The sequence below is a fragment of the Tachypleus tridentatus genome, chromosome 4 (assembly GCF_004210375.1).
Source record: "Tachypleus tridentatus isolate NWPU-2018 chromosome 4, ASM421037v1, whole genome shotgun sequence".
Lineage (NCBI taxonomy): Eukaryota > Metazoa > Arthropoda > Merostomata > Xiphosura > Limulidae > Tachypleus > Tachypleus tridentatus.
The window spans coordinates 6,296,220-6,322,084 of NC_134828.1; the positions used below are offsets into that span (position 1 = coordinate 6,296,220).

General features: G+C 33.4%; 1 protein-coding gene across 2 annotated transcripts; it reads left to right on the top strand.

The window, feature by feature from the left end:
• Positions 1 to 25,865, top strand: snf (U1 small nuclear ribonucleoprotein A snf). 2 transcript variants are annotated; one of them, XM_076496914.1, is made up of 6 exons: positions 1 to 114; positions 8,762 to 8,829; positions 15,722 to 15,894; positions 24,321 to 24,531; positions 24,736 to 24,832; positions 25,553 to 25,865. In XM_076496914.1, the coding sequence occupies exons 2-6, from the start codon at positions 8,766 to 8,768 to the stop codon at positions 25,710 to 25,712; spliced, it is 705 nt and encodes a 234-aa protein (XP_076353029.1). In that variant the 5' UTR covers positions 1 to 114; positions 8,762 to 8,765; the 3' UTR covers positions 25,713 to 25,865. The 2 variants fall into 2 exon arrangements, with proteins under 2 accessions (XP_076353029.1, XP_076353028.1); XM_076496913.1 differs by having other exon boundaries at positions 72 to 149.

Consider the following 25,865-nt stretch of genomic DNA (forward strand, 5'->3'; position numbering starts at 1 on the left):
TATACACAAAAAAAAAATGAAAAAGGAAAAATATGTCATTTAGCAGGGAGCGCTGTCATCTAAAGTACAAAAATCTTGTCGACTCTTAGCGATAGCGTAAGCTTTTACAAATAGGTACGAAAGTTTGTTATGTTAATCAGTGTAATCGGGTAAATAATTTATATTATTTTACGTGTTGTCGTAACAATAAATATTCTTTTAACTTGATATTTGTGGGTCGCATGATATTTTGTTATTGTTTTAAGGTATTCCTCTTTAAATTACTACAATTGGTGCTAGTAATAGTATCATTCCATGCTTGTATTAATACTACAGTAGTATTATTGTGTCTCAGCCTTCTCTTAAAGTTGTAAGGATAACATAGACATTATTATGTTTATAAGTTCAGTGTAGTAAACACTCATCTCAAAACACCATACATAATTAATTAGTTATGCAAATAGACCTAGTGTGTAGTAACTTTGTCCAACACAACACTCAATGTAGATATTAAAAGTTGCAAGTTTAAGAATTAATGCACTTATAGTGATATTCAACACTGAGTATATGTACTCATAATTATGCATCTCTCTAACATTATTTATACCTCAGTTTCAGTATTAATTTATCATAATCTAAGATTTACCATGCAGAATGAAATAATTACAAAATATAAGAAAAAGAAAAAAAGATGTAGAGATGACAATAAGAAACGAGGTAGGTTTGGATATACAAATTATACAAAAATAGTTATGTGAATAGTCAAGAAAAAAGTTATCTACCACTGCTAAACGCTGAATTCATTTTATTTGTGTGAATTCAGGTTTAAATAAAAGAATTTAAGGCCCCCCAGTATCACAGTGATTTGCCTGAAGACTTAAACACTGAAATCTAGGTTTCAGTACTGGTGGTGGGCATAGCACAGATAGCCCATTGTCTAGCTTTGTGCCTAATTGAAAACAAAAATAATTTAAACTGAAAATTAAGAAGTTTTACAATACAAACTTGTAACATTGGCTCAGTGACTACTTGTGATGTTTGTGTATTCATCTCTGTCTTGTTTTGTCACTAGTTATTTAAGGAATGGTTGCTATCAAGGCAGCAGTTTTAGCCTGTCATGATAATTTATCTTGTTGAAGTTAATAAAATGCTATACTTCTGTGCTTTTCTACTTAAAGTGCAACTATTTATTGTGTAAATCATCACAATTTAAACTACTAATCTCTTGTTGAGGAAAGTAGTAAAGTTTTCCAGGTCACTACAGGCTAACATCATTGGTAGAAGTGTGATAAAATTGAATTTCCAAGGTAATTTAAGCCAACTGAGATGTACCATGTCATCATGTTTGTTGACTTGCATTTAAAATGTTATTGAACTACTACGTTATGACTGTATGTCAATAAAGTTGGTATCAAACTGTAGATTGTAATTCAAATTTCAGTATTATACATTAGTTAATTTCTTGATTTAAAAGTTTTTATTAAAAAAACTAAAACATTAATGATTGTGATGTCAAAATACCAGTCTATAGTTTTGCATAAATTAGAAACTCAAATTACCAATTTATCAAGCGAGAATATAAAATGAGAACTTCCTTTCTTTTCTATTTACTGAAATATCACTACATTTATATAATCAAACACAGCAGCCACACCCACTTCTTTCTATTTATATCTATGATATGTCAATAACTAGGCAAAAGCTCAAATGTCCCCCCCACATAATTATCTGTGAAGTAAGTATATGAGAAATCCCTTAATGGCAGATTCCAAGTGGTAAATTAAGACATTCAGTTTAACAAATCATTGTTTTTAGGCCTAAATAAACTTAGCTAGTAAATTTAATAAATTATCGTGGAATTCTTTAGTATTTATATAATAATTTGTGATTGTTTTATATTTCAAATGCTTATTCTCAGCCTAAAAAAATAATTTGGCTTACATTCTCCATGTGCAAAACTTGACAAGGCTTAGCAAATTATTGCATCCAAGTACAAAGTTTATTACGAGTAGAGAATTTTTTTTCTCTACTTCTTTATGTATTATTGTATGTTTTTAAGAACAATAACAAATTTAAGGACTTGTTTGCAAATAGTAATAAAGCTTAGATAATTTTTGTCTCTACTTTATGTATTATTGTATGTTTTTAAGAAAAATAACATTTAAGGACTTGTTTGCAAATAGTAATAAAGTTTATACAGATATAATTTATGATAACCAAAATATGACTAATTTATATAATATTGTTTCAGTAGAACTCAGTGAAGACTGGTCACTTTGTAATGACTAGTTTTTATATTGGTGGATGCAGTAATGAATGCCACATTAATCAACTTGTTAATCATAAATATTAGTAATATATATATATATATATATGATGTTATGAGAATTACGTTGTATATACTAAATATTTGTGGTAATTCTGTAACTAGTAAAGTGTAATATCCTATTTTTTACCCCTCTGTGGATTCCTATACGTGGTGATGGGACCTCTCAGGGAAGGTTCTGTTCTTTCAATTTACCTCTGGGATCTAAACATCCACCCACATGTTTGCCATGTGTGACAACCCATGAAGGGGAGGAGAGGGCCCTGGTGGTTGAGGGGTCTGACCCTAACACACCACTTTGGCCTTGAATTCCTCTAGATGGGCAGCCTTGGGGTGGTCCCCCTTGGGCTAGGGTCAACCAAGTACCAGTGTTGGATGTTCTCAACAGGTGTTATGGACATTATATTTGATGCTGGTGTTTGGGTATAGTGCTCACGAAACTCGGGCATTGCTGCCGTGTCCTTGTTTGACATTGTAATGTGTCCCTTTGTAGGGCTCCATGGTGGGTGGGGTCAGTGGGCACCGAAATTTCCCTTTCTTTATTATGAATACTCCAATTAAAACCTTAAGATGGTGAAAAACAGTCTATAGGTAGACAGCTGCACCTTGAATATTCTGAGCAGCAATCCTCACCATCTGTACCACCTGTTGTACCTCATTTTCTTATATTGCATTCACTTTCAGACCAACCTTTAGGGCAAATGTCTCCATTTTTCATTCAGAAGGGACTGGAGGGACTTGCTGGCCCTCCAAAGTCGGTGAAGAAGCTTTGATCTGGTGACATATTGATGGAAACATTCACATCTCAACACAGTGAACTCCTCTTGCATTCAGAGGCAATTGGGGATATACCTATTGAGGTTACACAGCATGCTACTTTGAATTCATCACAAGGAGTTATTGTGAGAGGGATTTGAAGAACATCCCAGAGTTGGAGATTCCCACTGGTTTCTCCACCCAAGGAGTTTCTGCAGTGAGGCATATATACACTCACAAAGATGGAAGTATGGTGGCGACCAGTGTCCTCATTCTCACATTTACGTCACCACATCTGCCTGGCACCATCAAGGCAGGTTATCTTAATTGCAGGGTACGGCCATACATTTCAAACTCTCTCCTATATTTCCAGTGTCAGTGTTTCGGTTGCTCAAAGACGTCATGTTGTGGTTCCCTGATTGTTTGCCTGTTGCAGTGGCAAGGACCATGATGCTATGAGCGTGAAATGGACCCTCATTGCATCAATTGCAATGGCTCTCACCCATCTTACTTTCATTCTTGCTCTAAATGGTTGGAAGAAAAAGAGGTGCAGCTTTTGAAAACGATCCATGACATTACTTATCCTGAGGTTCGAAAGTTGCTGTTTACAACTTCATCTCAGACATACGCTGCTGCACTTTGTTCCACTACTACAGTGGGAGTGCAGACAGATCTATCTGTGCCTCCAAAGGAATTGTTCTCCAAACAAATGAAAAGTCTTTTGACCTCCATGGTTAAAAAAGTTGATGAATCAACTTCAACACCCATCTCTGTCCCTTACATACATTCCACCAAACCCCAAGATCCACATTTTTTAGTTCTAGATACAGGCATTTCTTCAGATCCATTTTTCTCTTACCCGAAGATGCAAACAATCATTCGTTCACATCCTCAGTCGCTGGAATCCCCTTCCAACAACAGTGACCTGCCCAATCGACCCAGGGCAGGATCCATGGAGATCTATAGACCTCCCTCGAATAAGGACAGAAAGGAAAAAAGACAGTCGTAAACAGAAGGGTTCTTCACTCAATTCACCTACATGTAAATAAAAATGGCCACCATGATACAATGGAACTGTTGAGGTTTACATTCTAAGCTGGATGACATCAAAACACTGATTGCTTCCTACCATCCTCTATGTCTTTCCTTACAGGAAACATTTCTGAAACTTGCCAATACAGTCACTTTTGGCAGTTTTTTTGTTCAGAAATAACAGGCTATGTGCTGGACAAATGCATGGAGGGGTAGCACTGTTGGTTTATCAGCATGTGACCATCCATGTTTCTTTTGGTCATACCATCACTGTTTGTTCTCTCTACCTGTTACCTGGAGAGACATATGATCAGTCAGACCTTGATGCTCTCATTTAACAGTTGCCATCTCCCTTTTTCATCCTGGGGGACTTTAGTGGACAGCATCCCCTCTGGGGAATTGCTGATATTGATAGGAGGGGTCGCTCTGTATAGCATATGCTCTCTGATCACAACCTTTCTCTTTTCAATACTGGTTCTTCTACTTTTGTCCATGTACCAAGTCAGTCCTTCACTGCTATTGATCTCTCAATTTGCTCCCCTTTGTTATTCTCCCATTTTTCATGGAGGGTTGACAATAATCCATGAGGCAGTGATCATTTTCCTATAATCTTGAGAGAGACTGGCTGTGGTTGATGGCACCCTATCCATGTGCCTCAGTGGAAGCAGGATCAGGCAAACTGGCCCTCTTTTACTGCCCTCACAGAACTTGATCCTGCTAAGTCTGTAAGCTACCAATAGACGACTGTGTGGCAGCAGTAACTGACTGTATTACACAAGCAGCTGCTCGATGTATTCCTAATACCTCGACACATTTTCCACTATATCATTGTCCATGCTGGAATCGTGCATGCCACATGACATGGAAGGCTCAAAAACTGGCCAGGATACTTTCCGTTGATATCTCACACTCTCAAACCACATCGCATTCCAGCAGGCCTTTGCACATCCTTGATGGGTAAGATGCCAAAGCCAGAAGGAAACTTGGATTAAGTTCACAACCAGTGTATCTTCTACCACCAGTTCCAAAGTCATATTGGACAAGATTCAAAAGGTCAGTGGGTATTATAATTCTGTCCCTTCTTGATCTTGCTCTCTGATGGCCAGGAAGTAGCTGATATTTTAGGTGAAAGCTTTTACTGAGTATCTAGCACGTTTGCTTCTTCTTCCACCTTTTTAGTCATCAAGACTTGGACAGAGCAATCACCTCCTTCCATTGGAGCTGATTGTCTCTATGACTATAATTGTCCCTATACACTGGTGAAACTGAAACTAGCCCTTCATTGGTCTGGCAGTACATCAGTTGGACCTGATGATGTACACTATGACATTCTTTGCCATCTATCTCCTGCTTCTCTTGCTATTCTTCTGATTGTTTTTAACCAGATCTGGCAGGAGAATGTATTTTCCTGATGTCTGGCACCAGGCTGTTGTACAAGTTTTGGGAGGGTGATTTTGCTCATTGGATAGAAAAGTAGCTTGATGGGAAATAGTAGTTATAAATGGAATTCAGTGAAACTGGATTAATATTTCAAGTGAAGTACCATAGAGCTCAGTGTCAGAACCTTTACTCATTTAGATTTACATCAATGACACATAAAGAACTGGTTAATAAATTAATTAATTTTACAGATTATATTTAATGACTTGGGTGTTTTGTAAGATAATTTAGTGAGTTTAGTGGATATTGTAAGTGGGTTATTGTTACTTTGATGAGAATATATTTTAACGAGTGTTATGGTTGATCCGTCTTATTAAGCCACCAAATTAGTGTGTTGTAACTAGTGGCAGGAAAAATTGGATTTGCTGTTACATCCACAGAAATATTAAATACAAGTCTGATAGGGTTATTTCATTGTATATAAGTCACTGGTTTAACAACACTGGGAATGTTATATTCAGTTTCATTAGGGAAGGCATTGAATTGTTTGGTTCAGAGAGGAAGGCCATTAGAATGATACTTCTGATGGAAATGTCATATGGAGACAAGTTAAGACTTCTGAAATTTTCTCTGTAGCCTTTGTACACCATTGAATTCTAATAGGCTTTTTGCTTACCCTTCCTGCAAAATAAGCTAGGCTTAATACAGCATATCTGAACATATCTCAGGTATGTCATGTTTTATCCAATTCCCTGTTTTTCTGTGATTCCTTAATGCGTCTCTGTTGGCTCTTTTGTTATGCACGTTTACACTGTAGTTAGTATTTTCGGGGCTGTAATGCAACAAAGTCCTGGTTGCACTTACTGCTTAGTTTTTAGAATTTCTGTTTTTTGTTAATTGCACTTAATCACGTACCTGAGACTTTGGAACCTCCTGTGTAATCTGTGTCGATACTCAACTCTTTCTTCTTTGGTTGCAGTTGGAGCTGCAACACATGCCTGTTCCTTTCAAGTTTTAGTCTTTATCTACTTGTCCCTGTTTAGGGATTTCTCATCTTAATGTTTTATTCAACATTTATGGGAATGTTGGCAATGGTACTGGAGATTAACTAGAGGTTTCTGGACTAATGAGAGCACAACTGCATTATATTGTTACCTTTTGGCAATTTTTCACCACATGTCTATGAGTTTTGCAAGTTTTATCAGAGGATCTTGACCTACAATTTTTTCCTTCCCCATGACTTGTGATCCTGCCACTAGGCTACATCTGTACAAGAAGGTGTAAAGACATCTGTTGTTTCTGCAGTTTCTCTATCTCCCTTCCACTAGCTTTCAGTGTTTTTTATTTTGGTGGATGTTAATGTGCTTGGAGTGGTTTTGGTCAATTTCACTTTTGAGGGAGATTATTTACATTATGTGGGCATCTTTTCAATACTGGGTGTCGTGTTCCTGGATTGAGCGATCAGTTTATCGTTTTCACATGTACCTTACATGAGTTTGGAGTTATGGTCTCATGAAGTTCAGGTGAATATGGTGTAATCCTTTTCCTGATCCAGCCCAGATGGCTGACCTTTTGGATTGTAGTTGACTTTATGGTGGTAATATCCTCTTTCTTACCCCCAAATGAATTTTTGGTACCTGAGTTTTGGATTGTTGTTGATTTTCTGTGTACAGCCTATTGTGCTGTAGCCACTCTACATCCTTTTATTTAATCATTTTTATGATTTTTGGGATTGTGTTTTATAAATATTGTGCAGTTCAATTTACATTTTGGTTGTAATTCTTTTCCAGCTTAGTGTGCTCATCTCCTTTCCACCTTTTATGAAGGATGAAGAGTATACCTGGTTCAAAAGTGGTACAGTTCTCCACATCTTAGTGTCCGACTTTCCCATCCTAGGGAATTTCATTTCAATTCTTTTGAAGGATGTCTCTTTTGTTACCTCACACCATTCCCTCTACCTATTCAGTGTGAGATTCTAGTTATTTATGTGAGAGGAGGTAATTTACCTTATTTGAAGTTATAATTTCCCTATGTTAGAAATGTATTCCCAGTAGGTAATTGCCTCCTGTAACACTTCCCACCCTTCCTTCCCAGTAAAAACTGAATTGAATAAAGAGTCGTGTCTCATTATAAGAGTATGTTGCACTCTTATTAGTGGAGAGGTGACACGTGACGATTTGCATAAGAGAAACATTGAAATTGGTCAGTTCCCATTGAGGGACTGATAGAAGGCTTATGGGAAAACTGAATGAGAATAGCTATGTGAGAAAAGGTAAACACATTTTCAGCATAGGAACGTTATAGCTTTAAGAATACAAAATATAAATCAAGTTATACCTTTTAGGTTTAGAATTATTTGATTCTTTTTAATCATTCTGTTTATGCTAATTAAAACTGTGGCTGACTATATATAATACTATTTTGAACATTTCAGCTTCCTTCTTCTCACAACCTTCAATATAATCTAGAGTAGAAGTGTACAAATATTTTAACGTGCATCTCCCTTATAAAGTGTATTTTGTTCCAGTCACCATCTTGTGGAACCTATTTATTATACTGTATTACATATATACTTTAATGTGTGCACATTATATTTTAGAATGTTTACAGTACACCCACCCACTCTCACAGTGGGGAATGTGCATTGTACGTTTAGGTGAAAACATTTTAGAATTGCTAACTTTATTGACTGTCACAGTGGTTCTGCTCTTCACAAAAACAGTTACTCTAATTACTACTGTTAACATTAAGACACAACAGTTTAAGGTTTTAGAAAGATTTTAACTTAAAGTAGTTAAACAATTTAATACTGATATTCATCTTAGTAGTTTTATTGGTGTAAATCTAACTTTTTCTGCTATGTAAATCTATTGTCTAACTATAGTTTCAGCACTGAAGTTTAGTCCTAAGTTACGTACGTCTGTGATTTAATTTCTTTGTGTTCTTCCATCATAACAGTTTTTATTGTCTTATGTTTCAAAGGCAGTTCCTGTTTTCTGTTATGTTGTGTATTCAATATGTATAGACAACTGTCATTGTAAAACTGATGTGTGAATATTACTGCTGTTTAATGTTGATATTTGTGCTATAGGCCGTTGGTAGTAGAACCAGTGTACTCATGTTTGCAGGATAGCATATGAATGAATATTTTTAGTTGTAAACTTACTGCTCAACAGTAGAGAACAGGCTTTGAGACAAACGTTTGTCATCATATTTCTGTCCATTTAAGTGTTTCCTTTTGAACCACTAAATAATTGATATATTTACATAAATGTTTGCTTCTTTCAGAAACATGGATATAAGACCTAACCATACTATTTACATCAACAATCTTAATGAAAAAGTTAACAAAGAAGGTAAGTTGTCTTCCTTACTGAAACATTAAACACTGGGAGGTAGTGAATTAGGTCGTCACATTATGTTACTTCACAAAATTCGGTGATAACAGAAATTTATCCTGAGTGTTATACAATAAATATTAACAATTTGGATATTAATACATTTCAATCCAACATCAGATGATCAGATGTAATTGTTGTTTTAGGAAGAAATTATTAAAGTTGTCAATTTTATGATGTTTTACAATATTTTTAGCTCAGTTTTAGCAAATCTGTTTGAATTTATAAGGATGCAGCTAGAAACATAATGAACATCAAAATAGACTTAATTTTTGCTTTGGCTGTGAGTAATGAAACACTTCCAGAGACACTTGTAAAGCTTTGGCTGTGAGTAATGAAACACTTCCAGAGACACTTGTAAAGCTTATTTTTATACTACTTGGGTTATATTTATGAACTTGTAAACTGATGGTTTTGGTAAAGCTTGGAGAAGTTTTATTGTTTAAAAGAAGGAATATTGTCTTAAGTCCACAGTGTTCTGGACCTAAGCATCTCACAAGTTTGAAAATTATTGGGTTGAGGAATAATTTATGAGCATTTTTTCAAGTTAACAAGATATATTCATAAATGAAACGCTTTCACAAAATATTTCATGTCATTTGGTAGATAATTTTTTGCTCTAATAGATGGTGTGTTTGATTTTCATATGTCTGTAATTTTTGCTTTCATTTTCAGCTCATTAAATGGAATGTCAAGTGGACAAAATCGAGCATTTTCGACACCATCTGCTTTTCGCATTTAATTTCTTGCAATTTTGTTTAAAACAATGCATACTATATACCTAGGTATTACATGAAATAAAGTATCATAATAAATGTTGTGGGTGTAATGTGTTCATGCATTGAAGTATTGTATAGTCTTGCATGTAATGTTTGAATGAAATTATTTAAAAATGCTCACAAATTATTCCTCAACCTAATACATAAGTAACCTAAAATAATGTTTTTGAATCTTTAATGTAATATGGTTGTGTAACTTTTAAATGTACCAGTGACCTTTAATATTGACCCACTACTGTCATATTTAGCTTTTACTACTTGAAAACATTGAATTTATTACAAATGTATTTGAACATTAATTTTCTTATTGTTTAGGCTAACATGTCAAACAATTCAATGGTTAGCATTCTAGTTGTAGTTCATTCTGTTATTCCAATCCTAACCATGTTCTCTATTGTGTTCTCTTGTAGTTGGTGTATGGTCATGTAAGGCTATTGTTGTCTAGGTATGAAACGGGTAAAATGTGTACAAGAGTCCTTTAATTGGGAAATATTAAACATTGATAACTGTTAACATAAATATTGATATTATTATTAAAGTTATTCTCACCAGTAATGTTTTCTTTAAAACTTTTACAACTTCACTGAAGTTTTAATTGTGTGAGAGGTGTTGTCACTAATCCACAAGCATACTAATTTGTCATTCTAAACTAGTACTTAGACCTCGAACAGAATTATGTGGTTGTGACAATTTATCATATTTTGATTTTCCTTGTCAAGTAGTACTTCCATAACTGTAAGAATTTCATGTATGTACTTACAGCATGCAGTACCAGCAATATATGTTTAAGTCTCTCATTCTGATTATGTAGTACCTATCCACAAGATTGTAATGGATTTTCTGTTTACAAGTAGCCTTCTGACCTTCACCATTTGACCTATGACATTTAAAAGTTACTGATGTCTATAACTTTGTATGTGATATAAGTTTGGTTAGTAGCCGTTATTCCTGTATAAAAATATGTCCATAAGGTTGGGGAAGATTCCCTTATATGTGAATGACCTTTTTACTTTGGCCTTTGATCTTCAAAATATAATCAGCTCAAGAACTTTGAATGTAATACCTTTTTTTGTACAAGTTTAATCAAGAACTTTGACTGTAATACCTTTTTTGTACAAGTTTAATCAAGAACTTTGAATGTAATACAGTAAACTCTTGTTGTAACGAAGTCGTAAGGACCAAAGAGAATTGTTCGTTACAAAAAAAGTTCGTTAAAAAGGATTTTTTTTCATTCACTAGCCAAGTCTGGTAATGGTAGGCCCTATAACTGACGGTTGTTGCAGTACCGGTAATTGGATTAAAGACTCAGAAGTCACATGTGTGTAAACACTTCAAACACATTTAATGAAATTCAAAAGGACAATTAACAGCACTTGTAAAAAAAACATGTAAAAAAAATAACATTAATAATATAGATATATGTAATTATAATGTACAGGATACAAACACCAGCAAGAACGTCTAACTGGATCACTTGAAATATTGCACAATGCTTTTTTGCGAACTGCTGTCCCTCTGGCACTTGGTCACAAAACGCTCCATCATGTTTAATTGAGAGATAAACTGTCCTGCGTTAGCCTGGTGTTCAAGATATCTCTGAAGTTGCAGGCACATCTCACGAGCTGCAGAGTGTGTTGGGATGGGGGGTTCCTCATTGTCGTCATCTTCACTTTCACTGTCATTTTCTGGTGTCTGTTTATTTTGCACCATGGCCACAATATCACTGTCTGTCAGAGGCGCGCTAGTGATCAGATCATTATCAGCAGTCTCGTAGTCCTCTGCTGTGCCATCCACCGTAAACCAAGAGTCATTCAGCCGTGTCAAGAGCTGGGCCAATGGTATGTCATCCTTGGGGTCCTCACTGTTTTCTGCTGGCTCTGGAGAGGAGAAGCCACAAATTCTGAAGCAATTGGCTATGGTTGATTGCTTTACCAATGACCAGGGAGAGCATAGCAGTCGCATGGCTTCAAGCACAGTCACAGTGAAAACACTTTTATTGTCTATTGAATCAATAAGACGCTGTAGCAGTAGGGTCCGGTAATGATGTTTTAAATTGGCGATGATGCCTTGGTCCATGGGCTGTGTCTTGCTTGTGGTATTGGGAGGCAGGAACACCAGCTTGATGGCCTTAAGTCCAGTGGGGTTGGAGTGGGCGGGGCAGTTGTCAATTATCATAAGGACCTTTCTTTTCTGCAGCACAACCTTTCGGTCAAGTTCTCTCAGCCACTCGGTGAATGGATCTGATGTCATCCCAAGCTCGCTTGTTGGCTTTGTATGGTGTTGGCAGGGTTTTGACGTCTTTGAAGCAACGTGGTTTTGCTGCCTTTCCTTAAAAAAAAAGAAAGAAAGAAAATGTACATGGTTAATGTGTTGAAATTAAAAATGAAACATTTACATGTCAATAATCTGAAGAAAATAATAAAATAACAACTTCTAAAGAAAACACAGGAAAATATTTTTACCTGCTTTTGACACTCACCTATGACAAGTAAAGGAAGCTTCTCGGTGCCGTCCATATTGGCGCATACCAAAACAGACAGCCGCTCCTTCGCTTGCTTCCCGCCGTGACAGGAGTCTCCCTTGATAACAAGAGACTTCTCTGGCAGAAGTTTAAAGAATAAGCCAGACTCATCTGCGTTGAAGACATCCCGTGGGCTGTAGTTTTCTAGCAGGCGTGGCAGTGTTGTTGATGTCCACTGGTTTGTTTGCTCTGGTTCTACACTACCAGACTCACCACAGATCGTACGAAATTGAATGTCGTGTCTTTTTTTGAATCGGGTTAACCACCCATCACTCATGCAAAAGTCAGTGATTCCCATTTGATCAGCAAGTTTTTTTGCCTTTGCTTGCATAACAGGCCCAGAGATAGGAACATTCTCTGATCTAGCATTTTTGTACCACAGAAGCAATGCTGCTTCTAGGTCAGAATGTTTTGCAGTTCGCATGCGTTTTCTATTGGGACAAAAGTTGTCTCGAGAAGACAACATGGACTCTTTATTTTTCAACCATGTTGACAAAGTGTTCAGAGGCACATCAAATGCTTTTGCTATTTCTGTTTTTGTTTTAACTTTTTTTTCAACTTCTTCTATTGCTGCAATTTTAGTTTCTATCGATACAAGCTTGCGCTTCGCCATGATCAATGATTAATGATCTGTTTAATTTGACTGTGATTAGCCTTTTATAGGCCACAGCATGCAGGCTGCCCAGGCATAATCTACTCAAGCCATAATCTGAAAATTTTATATCTAAGCTAATTTTTGCTGGGATGGCGGGTGAGTTGGGGCAGGCAGGGGTTTAAAGTGTTATTGACCATAATTGTAAAAACATTGGTAGGCTAATCTACTACCCCATCTGCAGTCCGCTATTTCTCAAGTGTAAGATTTTGATGGTGGCACCACACATTGTTGCGCAGAGACTGACTAATTGCACTTGCTAGCAGCGTAGCGGGTGGTCGGGAGCCGGCAGCTGTGACAATTAATTTAGGGAAGAAGAGAAAAATAAATATCTTCGTACCTGGTTCGATACAAAGGATGTAATATTGATGCTTTTCACACCCTAGGGACTATAATTATACATCGTTACAAGCCGACACTTCGATACATGCAGTTCGGTTCAAGGGGCTTTTGTTACTATGTATTTATATGGACAGTTGGACGGACCAGTCAACAACTTCGATACAAGTGGTATATTCGGTTCTAGCGACTTCGAAACAATGAGAGTTTACTGTACCTTTCTTTGTACAAGTTTTATCAAGAACTTTGAATGTAATACCTTTTTTGTACAAGTTTAATCAAGAACTTTGAATGTAATACCTTTCTTTGTACAAGTTTAATCAAGAACTTTGAATGTAATACCTTTTTTTGTACAAGTATAATCAAAATTCAACCTTAAGATATCCCCTCACCAAGATTGTGAGAATATAGAGTATTTTTAATGGTTGAAACAAGATGGACAAAATGTTTGGTTTTATGTTAACACAAGTTCAGGGACTACTTATGTCAGTTGGCATCACAAACATTTGATGAAATATGGGTATATTAAAAAAGATGTTTGGTACAAGTAACGTTATACCCACTTATTGTGTATGAAATGTACTTAGATGTTGATCAGTCTTTATAAAGCTATTATAATGTACATAATAAAGTATCTTTATTGTAACTGGACTTCTTTAAATACAGGATTTCTAGAATAACACAAAATAATTCTATACTATAGACTAAAATCTAAGTCCACTTATTTTAGGCCTAACATTAGTTAAGCCTTTATTGACTTGTATACATTTTTTGCTTCAGTTAGGCATAAACTTTACCATAGTTAATACTATCAATATCGTACAAAGTGTCTGCTGAAGTATATTTACACCTGGTGAAAGGAAGTGTGCACACGTGCATTTAGATAATTGAGATGTTTGCAATTTAAGGACACTGGAAAAACTATAATTATAATAAATTGTCTAAAATTTAAAAAAATGTACTTCATTAAGATCCATACTATTAGAGTATGAACAGGTATATATAACTGTTATTACAGAGGCCATATGATATGTTGTCATTGATTATATCATTTATCTTAAAAAAAAACATGGGCATACTATCTGCCAGATTATTTTTTGCTCAGTATACTGTTGCAGTTCTGTCACATTTTATTAAACAGTTGTTTGTAAATCTACTTACAGGAACATCACAGTGTTACATAAGAAATCAGTAATGTTAATGTATCTCTTATGTTTTGTAATATTCATTCTGGAATACTTTGGTTAATTTGTTTCCACTGATAAGCATCCTCAAATTCCACAAAACATTTTGTTGAGTAAGTATTATTTTTTGAAGTAGTTACTTTAAAACTTAGAATAGTGCCAGTCATGTTAGAAAAGATAAAAAATGTGTAACACATGGTTAACAGATGTAATTACTTAGCCAATGTGAACTTCACAGAAGTGTCATGTGTTAATTATTGTTTTTTTATATGTAAAATTTTAAATCTATCTTTGGGGTTTCAAATTAACACTGGCAAATATCTGGTTGATGTTGCTATTGTGCTAGTAAAACTTTGAAAGCAATAGAAATAAGTCACTAGTTTGAATTTCTGGAAAGATGTGCAGATTGTTCTTGTTGGGTGTCCGTAAACCTGTCATACATACTCCTTAGTTATTTATATTCTGAGTATAGGAGGCTATTATATTTGTGATGAAGAACATGATTTCATGTGTTTAGTGTTGTGGTGGGTCTCAAATTGCCATTTGAGCCACATGGTATATCCAGTCTAAGTATCAGAAAATGAAGAAACTGAAACTTCAAGTTGTATGATTCATTGCCAAAATAATTAGTATATGGGCCAGCTTTACAAGAAGTTAGGGTTAAAAATACTGGGTTGCTCATTGGAGGTAATAATAAAAATTCCTGTTGATTTGTCCATGATTATCATAAATGTTACACATATTGACTTGTAATGTTTTGCATTTAAATTAACTTTTCAGATAAAAATGCTTGTTATAGGGTAGTCAGTGTTATTGAACCAGGTGCTCATGGTCTAGATACACTAGTTTTTCACTTAGCTTAATTTTTTTAACTTAATTAAAATAAGAGTTTTGATATATCAAACTATTTAAAAACATAACACAGATTTATATATGTCAATTATTAAATAGCATATATTCATATTAATGTTTACTGCATTACAGTTAATTTTACAGAAGATGTGTGCTCTAGTGGGGGGAATAACAAGTGTTAGTAAATCACATTTCCTGAGATGAAATAAAGTAATGAATGAAACATTGCTTGAATGTGTTGTTTAACTTAAGGAATCTCGTGGTAAAATAGAATGATATGCAACAAGCTCCTGCAAAATGTCTTGATGAAATATTATAGTACATTTTATATAAATGTTGTACTTGTAGCCTAACTTTATTTAATCCTTGTATTATTTACAGTTGTTCTGAAATATGTTTGGAGTATCCATGGATAAGCAGTAGAACCCAGTTGCTAGCCACTGTTTATTTAAAAGTTTATTGTAAAAGCACAGTACCATTAGCATGATGTGACCTTAGTTTTAATCTGTTTTGTGTTTTACAGAGTTGAAGAAGTCCCTCTATGCTATATTTTCACAGTTTGGACAAATACTGAGTATTGTGGCTATGAAAACACTCAAAATGCGTGGACAGGCATTTGTCATTTTTAAGGATATCAGTAGTGCAACCAATGCTCTGAGGTCAATGCACGGATTTCCCTTTTATGACAAACCGATGGTGAGAAACAGTGAATCTTAGTTTTATATTGTGGTAATGCTTAAATATAGTGCTTAACACTATGTTTTGTATACAAATTGTTTTTATTTTCTGTAATACCATGTACCTTGTCCATTACAGACAAAATTTGTTTCCAATCTGGGAAAAGTTTAAGTTGCACAGAAAGTAAGTAAAGAAAGTGGAGTTACAAACTGATTTCATCTATTTTTCTTTCACATCAGATTATGCTCTTTAAATACTTTTTAATTTTATACTCGGGAACCCAAAAATTTGTGTCAGCTTTATGATGTACAAAACAACGTAGCAGGTTTATATAGGTAGAGAACATGTTTAGGTACTTACATGTTGACGCTACAGTTAATACAGTTACGACAGAAAGTGTTCGTATCCCTGTGTCGTGAGTAGTTCTTTACTCATAACTTAAAAAGTATCACAATTAGGATAATGAAAGTAAAGTATATTATACATGTTATACTAACACACATCTACATATGTGTAGATTTTTATGTAAATTGAACAACAAATAAACTGTTTATAAACAAATAACCAAACATAGGAAAAGCAGAAATTGTTCGTGCATCTACTTTAATGGTCAGTTGTGTAGCCTTTCAGGTGAATTACTTGGCGCAGTCTCTCCTCATAGCCCTCCATAATCATTTGACAGTACTCGACTGGTATTTTCTTCCATTCTTCTTTGCAAGTTTTTTGGATGATGCTGATGAACCCTGGTCTTCAACATGTACCAAACGTTTTCAGTTGGGTTGAGATCAGGTGGCTGAGATGGCCACTCCAGAATGCTTATATGGTTCCTCTACAACCTGGATTGCACATATTTCGATGTGTGCTTAGGGTCATTGTCATGCTGGAAGATCCAACGACGCTCAAGCCACAAGTTTCGAGCATCATTCTTGATGCCTAATATATCAACATACTCTTCTTTTTTCATGATTCTCTTGACGCGGTGAAGCTGCCTACACCAGAAGAGCTGAAGGAACCCCGTAGCATGATCAAACCATCTCCGTGTTTAACTGTAGAGACAGTGTTCATTGGAAGATTTTGTTCCCCCTTCTTACGGAAAATATAGCAAACATCATTGTGGCCGAAAAGCTCGCTTTTAGTCTTGTCTGACCAAAGAATACTCTTCCAATAGGTAAAGGATTTATCTACATGCTTTCTTGCATACCTCAATTGTGCTTCTAAATGAACAGGCTTTAAGTATGGAGTTCTACAAGGACGGCATGCTTTGAACTCAAAAGAGCATAATATGTTCGTAACTGTGGAGGTGCTTACTTCAACCCCAGTTTCCCTTACCAGTTTTTGTATGTCATTACGTGTTAAATGAGAGTTCCTACTAACTTCTGAGAACCTTCCTCTTGGTTCTCTCTGAAATTTTGGTGGGATGTCCAGAATGAGGGAGGTTAGCAGTTGATCCTGTAAGGTTAAACTTGGTAATTATGCTTTGAACAGTAGATTTTGGCATATTAAGTTGTGCAGCAATACCAGAAAGAGACACATGAGACTTGTATTTTACAATAATTTGCTGCCCTAACCAGCAACATAAAACTTTAAAGGATAGAAAATGTAAAATAAAATGAGTATTACTGTTCTGTTCGCTTTATGATTGGTCACAAGTTCCAAAGTGCTTCTTCTAACCTTTTAACATCTACTTCGTTCGTTTATTTTACTGTTAGTGGTGTTCGAAGAAGAAACCTACTGATAAGTCCATGAATCACTGCACTTGTAATTAGACTGTTTACATTGCACCATAATAACACACAATATAGTTACAAGAAATTTCCCAGAGAATTTATCCTAACCATAGCAACAAGAACACAGTGGGAGAAGATTTAGTGGCGTGTTTGTGATGGGACAGTGGTTGTAATGAGATTTGCCTGAAGTTATTAAATTGTGATAAAATATCTATGATATAGCTCTGTATAAAGTTTAGATCAATCCACTAAACTTGGGAGGTATATTGAAATTGGTCTTCCTTCTGGGGCAGTTAAAAGTTAGCCGTACAAAGGGTGTAAGTGCTTGTGTATATATTGCTATTTACTCAATTTTAGATTTTTATCTTTCTTAAAATATAACACACAAACAATATATGCACACACATGATAAGATCATTTGGCTTCACCAAATGAAGGAAGGAAATTTTTTATTAGAAAGATGCATTTTAGTAAATCATGAAATTACTACACGGGTATAGATAAAACCGCTGTAATTTATTTAGTTTTCTAAGTTATATATGGGTTTAAATAAATCTCATTTCTGTTCAGAGCAACAACTTAATAAACATTCTTAAAATTTCCAGTCATACATGTTTCCCCTTCAAGCCAGTTACAAATGACTCTCAACTTTATGTAGTTTGGAATGTACTCCTTAAGTTGTTTTAAACAAGTATTTAAGATAATTAAGCATTAGTAGATATAAGATTTCAAAAGGACAAAGTTGTGGGCAGACAACCATCCAAGGTTTGTAAAATATATTGGTATCTCAGCAAATCAAGATGAGAGGTTCTTGTTTTGTATTCTAGCTTGTAAAAGTCTGAAGTTTGAGTTTCTAATTCATTAACTACTGTCTGGTAACTGTAATAAGATACACTGAACAATAGGATATGATATTCCTTATGGCACACATTGTCTGGTAACTGTAATAAGATACACTGAACAATAGGATATGACATTCCTTATGGCACACATTGTCTGGTAACTGTAATAAGATACACTGAACAATAGGATATGATATTCCTTATGGCACACAAGAAGGTATAATTGTTGTTTTTAAATACTTTCAAATTAATAAGTTAAAACATATATTAAAATTTAAATTATAAACTTATGATGACAAGAAACCCACTCGAAGTAAAAAGGGTGGCTGGTATGGATATTAACATTTACTAACCTAAAGATGGACTAAGAAGGTAGAAACGTTGTTCTCTGCTTTATTAGTAAGTGTTAATACCTATACCAGCCATCCTGAGATACATAAATTATAAACTATTGTACTACAAGCAAAATTACCCATCGTTTGGGATGAGAAAGTTTTGATCTTTCAGTTTAAATTATTTCATGGACTTCAGAAATGTTGTTACATTCATGGTTTCAGTCATGTTAAGAGGTGCTATATGATAACAAATGGTAAATTACATTTGTATTCTTTGATTGTGTTACACTCATGGTTTCAGTCATGTTAAGAGGTGCTATACAATAACAAATGGTAAATTACATTTGTATTCTTTGATTGTGTTACACTCATGGTTTCAGTCATGTTAAGAGGTGCTATACAATAACAAATGGTAAATTACATTTGTATTCTTTGATTGTGTTACACTCATGGTTTCAGTCATGTTAAGAGGTGCTATACGATAACAAATGGTAAATTACATTTGTATTCTTTGATTGTGTTACACTCATGGTTTCAGTCATGTTAAGAGGTGCTATACAATAACAAATGGTAAATTACATTTGTATTCTTTGATTGTGTTACACTCATGGTTTCAGTCATGTTAGGAGGTGCTATACGATAACAAATGGTAAATTACATTTGTATTCTTTGATTGTGTTACACTCATGGTTTCAGTCATGTTAAGAGGTGCTATAGAATAACAAATGGTAAATTACATTTGTATTCTTTGATTGTGTTACACTCATGGTTTCAGTCATGTTAAGAGGTGCTCTATGATAACAAATGGTAAATTATATTTGTATTTTTAATATAATTACATTTTAAAATATAAATAGTAATTAATTCCTAACATAGTAGAATATCCTACTTGTAAAATAAAATATGACATGAATATTATTCAAGTCTGTTTTTCCATCATTTCAAAAATGAATGTTGAGCTTTGCCTGTATATTCAACTTTTAAAACACAGTATGGGAAGCAACTGATATATAGTGATGTCAGTTTTATTAATATACAGTAATAACATGTATATTCAACTTTTAAAACACAGTATGGGAAGCAACTGATATATAGTGATGTCAGTTTTATTAATATACAGTAATAACATGTATATTCAACTTTTAAAACACAGTATGGGAAGCAACTGATATATAGTGATGTCAGTTTTATTAATAAACAGTAATAACATGTATATTCAACTTTTAAAACACAGTATGGGAAGCAACTGATATATAGTGATGTCAGTTTTATTAATATACAGTAATAACATGTATATTCAACTTTTAAAACACAGTATGGGAAGCAACTGATATATAGTGATGTCAGTTTTATTAATATACAGTAATAACATGTATATTCAACTTTTAAAACACAGTATGGGAAGCAACTGATATATAGTGATGTCAGTTTTATTAATATACAGTAATAACATGTATATTCAACTTTTAAAACACAGTATGGGAAGCAACTGATATATAGTGATGTCAGTTTTATTAATATACAGTAATAACATGTATATTCAACTTTTAAAACACAGTATGGGAAGCAACTGATATATAGTGATGTCAGTTTTATTAATATACAGTAATAACATGTATATTCAACTTTTAAAACACAGTATGGGAAGCAACTGATATATAGTGATGTCAGTTTTATTAATATACAGTAATAACATGTATATTCAACTTTTAAAACACAGTTTGGGAAGCAACTGATATATAGTGATGTTAGTTTTATTAATATACAGTAATAACATGTATATTCAACTTTTAAAACACAGTATGGGAAGCAACTGATATATAGTGATGTCAGTTTTATTAATATACAGTAATAACATGTATATTCAACTTTTAAAACACAGTATGGGAAGCAACTGATATATAGTGATGTCAGTTTTATTAATATACAGTAATAACATGTATATTCAACTTTTAAAACACAGTATGGGAAGCAACTGATATATAGTGATGTCAGTTTTATTAATATACAGTAATAACATGTATATTCAACTTTTAAAACACAGTATGGGAAGCAACTGATATATAGTGATGTCAGTTTTATTAATATACAGTAATAACATGTATATTCAACTTTTAAAACACAGTATGGGAAGCAACTGATATATAGTGATGTCAGTTTTATTAATATACAGTAATAACATGTATATTCAACTTTTAAAACACAGTATGGGAAGCAACTGATATATAGTGATGTCAGTTTTATTAATAAACAGTAATAACATGTATATTCAACTTTTAAAACACAGTATGGGAAGCAACTGATATATAGTGATGTCAGTTTTATTAATATACAGTAATAACATGTATATTCAACTTTTAAAACACAGTATGGGAAGCAACTGATATATAGTGATGTCAGTTTTATTAATATACAGTAATAACATGTATATTCAACTTTTAAAACACAGTATGGGAAGCAACTGATATATAGTGATGTCAGTTTTATTAATATACAGTAATAACATGTATATTCAACTTTTAAAACACAGTATGGGAAGCAACTGATATATAGTGATGTCAGTTTTATTAATATACAGTAATAACATGTATATTCAACTTTTAAAACACAGTATGGGAAGCAACTGATATATAGTGATGTCAGTTTTATTAATATACAGTAATAACATGTATATTCAACTTTTAAAACACAGTATGGGAAGCAACTGATATATAGTGATGTCAGTTTTATTAATATACAGTAATAACATGTATATTCAACTTTTAAAACACAGTATGGGAAGCAACTGATATATAGTGATGTCAGTTTTATTAATATACAGTAATAACATGTATATTCAACTTTTAAAACACAGTATGGGAAGCAACTGATATATAGTGATGTCAGTTTTATTAATATACAGTAATAACATGTATATTCAACTTTTAAAACACAGTATGGGAAGCAACTGATATATAGTGATGTCAGTTTTATTAATATACAGTAATAACATGTATATTCAACTTTTAAAACACAGTATGGGAAGCAACTGATATATAGTGATGTCAGTTTTATTAATATACAGTAATAACATGTATATTCAACTTTTAAAACACAGTATGGGAAGCAACTGATATATAGTGATGTCAGTTTTATTAATATACAGTAATAACATGTATATTCAACTTTTAAAACACAGTATGGGAAGCAACTGATATATAGTGATGTCAGTTTTATTAATATACAGTAATAACATGTATATTCAACTTTTAAAACACAGTATGGGAAGCAACTGATATATAGTGATGTCAGTTTTATTAATATACAGTAATAACATGTATATTCAACTTTTAAAACACAGTATGGGAAGCAACTGATATATAGTGATGTCAGTTTTATTAATATACAGTAATAACATGTATATTCAACTTTTAAAACACAGTATGGGAAGCAACTGATATATAGTGATGTCAGTTTTATTAATATACAGTAATAACAAAGTTCTTAAACTCTTCCATGACCGGCCTACATGTTTTATGATAGCTCAATAATACATATGGTAACTCAGATATCACAAGACCAAGTAAAATTTTGTTAAAAATTGCAAGTGTCCTGTACACAATGAATGACAATTATTTTAATTGTCTTTCTTCCAAATATGTTTTTTTATCTGTACTACTTATTTGAACCCAAACTCTGAATAGTTTGAGTACAAAATGGTTTTCATTTTAAGTATAAAATTACTTTTCTTCATCTTATACTTTTCATATTTCATTTGCATAAATACTAGAACCTATGAAATGAATATCAAATTTTTTAAGGTTAATATGTTTTATTTTCTCTACTATGTTACAGTAGGTATCATAAACATACAGTCCAATGAAATGTTTAAAATTATGAAATAGGAAAAACCAAAATGCATGTACATTTTTTGTAGAATATCTTAATATATCTTTGTTTTATTTTTAATTTCACATAGTTAATATTTAATGTTTTATTTTTCTGTCCTTAAACTTATATTACTCATCTCTGCACCAGTCCACAGTGCCATTTGAGCGTAATTACAGTACAGGTGCACCACCTATTTTCTGGCACCCTTGGTTTGAGAGCCTTGCCAGATCACCAAAGGTCACATGACAATAGTACAACAATACACCTCTGACCCCTAATTATACCTCTCCTGTGTCTCTGTAGCACTATGGACTGCTAGAAACTTAAACAATAAATGTAAATTAAATAGTCAGTAAAATACATTGGTACAGTATAAATTATACAGGATTGGTTATTAGTATGGGTATAAATTATACAGGGTTATTAGTACAGTATAAATTATATAGGATTAGTTATTAGTACAGGTATAAATTATACAGGATTAGTTATTAGTACAGGTATAAATTATGCAGGATTGGTTATTAGTACAGGTATAAATTATACAGGATTGGTTATTAGTACAGGTATAAATTATACAGGATTGGTTATTAGTACAGGTATAAATTATACAGGATTGGTTATTAGTACAGTATAAATTATACAGGATTGGTTATTATTGCACTTCCAAAGTGGCAGATTTTAGAATTTTACTAGAATTGTGCCACATTCAAAGTCATCAGAGTTCGCCCAGCGAACTAGTCTCATGGTCACAGGAATTTCAACTGACATAAAGTATGATGTGTAAATGTTTAAACCTTTCAGTTATGTATCTTGAAACATAAATAATACATAATTAACTGACGTATAAAAAATAAAACCCAAATAGAATTTAACTGTCTCTCTAAGTATAATATTTTTAGGTGAGAAAACAAAAACCTAAATGGTCTCACAGATAAAGCAGCCAACAGTACTATAAGCAGTTACATGATGATGAAATCTTAGCATCAATTCCTGAATAACTGTTAGTGGATTATAGTGTAGAATGAGCTATTTTTAATGACTATATACACGTGTATGTAGCAGCTACATGTATGTTAAAGCTCGGGCAAAAGTATAGAAGAGGTAGACCAAATTTATTTGTTTTGATTCCTGTGACATGTAAGTGTCACAGGAGAAATTGACATACATTATACATATGTAATTTCTAGACATACATTTGCAGGACTGGCATTATACTAGTCAAGATAGGAATTGTGAGAGAAAGCTCAGAGCTTGAGTCACATGACAACACAAAATGAAGTTAAAGGATTTTTTTAAACTTTCTTTAAAGAGAATGGAATTTAAATGTAGAAAACAAAACTTTGAACCATATTAATTTCATTCCTACACATTTATAGTAATGTTTAATTAAATTTGAATGTAATTTAATGCTGTGACATGCACCCTTTGACCTGTCTGTTGAGAGAAAGCTAAACAAAAGTTGTTTTGCATAATAACTACTAATTATTTAAATTGCTAGCTATCATTGTTATTAGTTTGGTTATTGTCTCAAAATATAGGATTAATATCATGAAATAAAAACAGATTTGGGTATGTAAGTGTAGAATGGTACATGTGATTGTGTGTTAATGTGTTTGGTATCCTACCATGTTTGTAGTTTAAATAAAAAAAAAGTTGTGATTCTTATATAGAGGATACAGTATGCAAAAACAGATTCGGAAATTATTGCCAAAATGAAAGGAACGTACGTAGAACGACCAAAGAAACCAAAGGAGACTGAGGTAAAGAAGGGTAAGAAGAAGCCATTGAAGGAGCCACCTAAGTCTCAGGCACCTAGTCACCAGCCAGCAGGGGCAGCTACAGGATTCTCAAATCAGAATCAACCAAATATAGCTCCAGCTGGTATGAAATAATGCTAGTTTTTAAGTAGTAAATTCAAGTAAAGGACACAGAACTTAATGTTTATTTTTTTTAAAAAGTGCTGAATTTAAATATTGTAAAAGTATAATTATTTTTATGTTGTTATTAGTTTAAAACTGTAATCAATTATTTGTAAGGTAATGACTGCTTACTAAAATTCTGAATCTTTAACACGATGATCAACAGCTGTGGCACCCGAGACGCAGCCTCCAAACCAGATTCTGTTCCTCACAAACTTACCTGAAGAAACCAATGACATGATGCTTTCTATGTTGTTCAATCAGTAAGTGTTTGCCACCTTTTGTTTTAGATGTTAAAGATGTAAAAACTATGTTCATAATTAATAAGTATACAAGACTATCTCGGTTTGCTAGTGTGTCAGGAAACAGTCTTCCAACATGCTTGAAAAGATTACCAGTTAGAATTTTAGAGATTTAGTAAACTTGTAACTAAATTCAATTTCAAATTGCCTTTTGTTTTCAAATGTTACCATATATTGATTCTATGACATGATTTAAAATCGTGGAGTTATTTATCTTACTAAATGAAGTCAAACCATTTTTCACAACCATGAAAGTGTGAATGATGATAAGATATATCAGCTCAGTGTATCATATAGTGACAAGAGTGGGAACAAAGTTTGTATGTAGGCATTCATGTTTTCCACAAATGTCCTTTGTTGCATTGTCTTTATATTTTTTAGAATTTAAAAACAGCTTGAGGTTTTTGTGATTCAGTAGAAACTGTACCAATTATCAATAAACTTGTAATCTTGAAATGTTTCATGAAACTTCTTCACAATAAACAAACAAAGGTAAGTAATATATACACATTGTGGAGATATTGTTTTAACAAAATTCATGTTGGAAGTTTAGTATTTTTAGAAAAAACATTTAACTTAAGATGGTACATATGACTGTGTTAAAACATTTAACTTAAGATGGTACATGTGACTAAATGTGTATTAGTTCATATTATTTACACTAAATTGTTCACTTTATAGATTCCCAGGTTTTCGAGAGGTCCGTTTGGTTCCTGGAAGACATGACATAGCCTTTGTTGAGTTTGAGAGTGAGATCCAGTCTTCTGCAGCTAAAGAAGCTCTTCAAGGTTTTAAAATAACACCCACTCATGCAATGAAAATTACTTTTGCTAAAAAATGAAGAATTTCCAGGAGTTTTGTCAAATTTTTTTTCATTTTATCATACTGTCATGTCTCCCCTTTGATTTCATCTATGTTTATATCACCATTTTTAACATCCTTTGTATCTTGCTAGTAACATATCATTAATAAAGACACGTCTGTGTATTTCAAC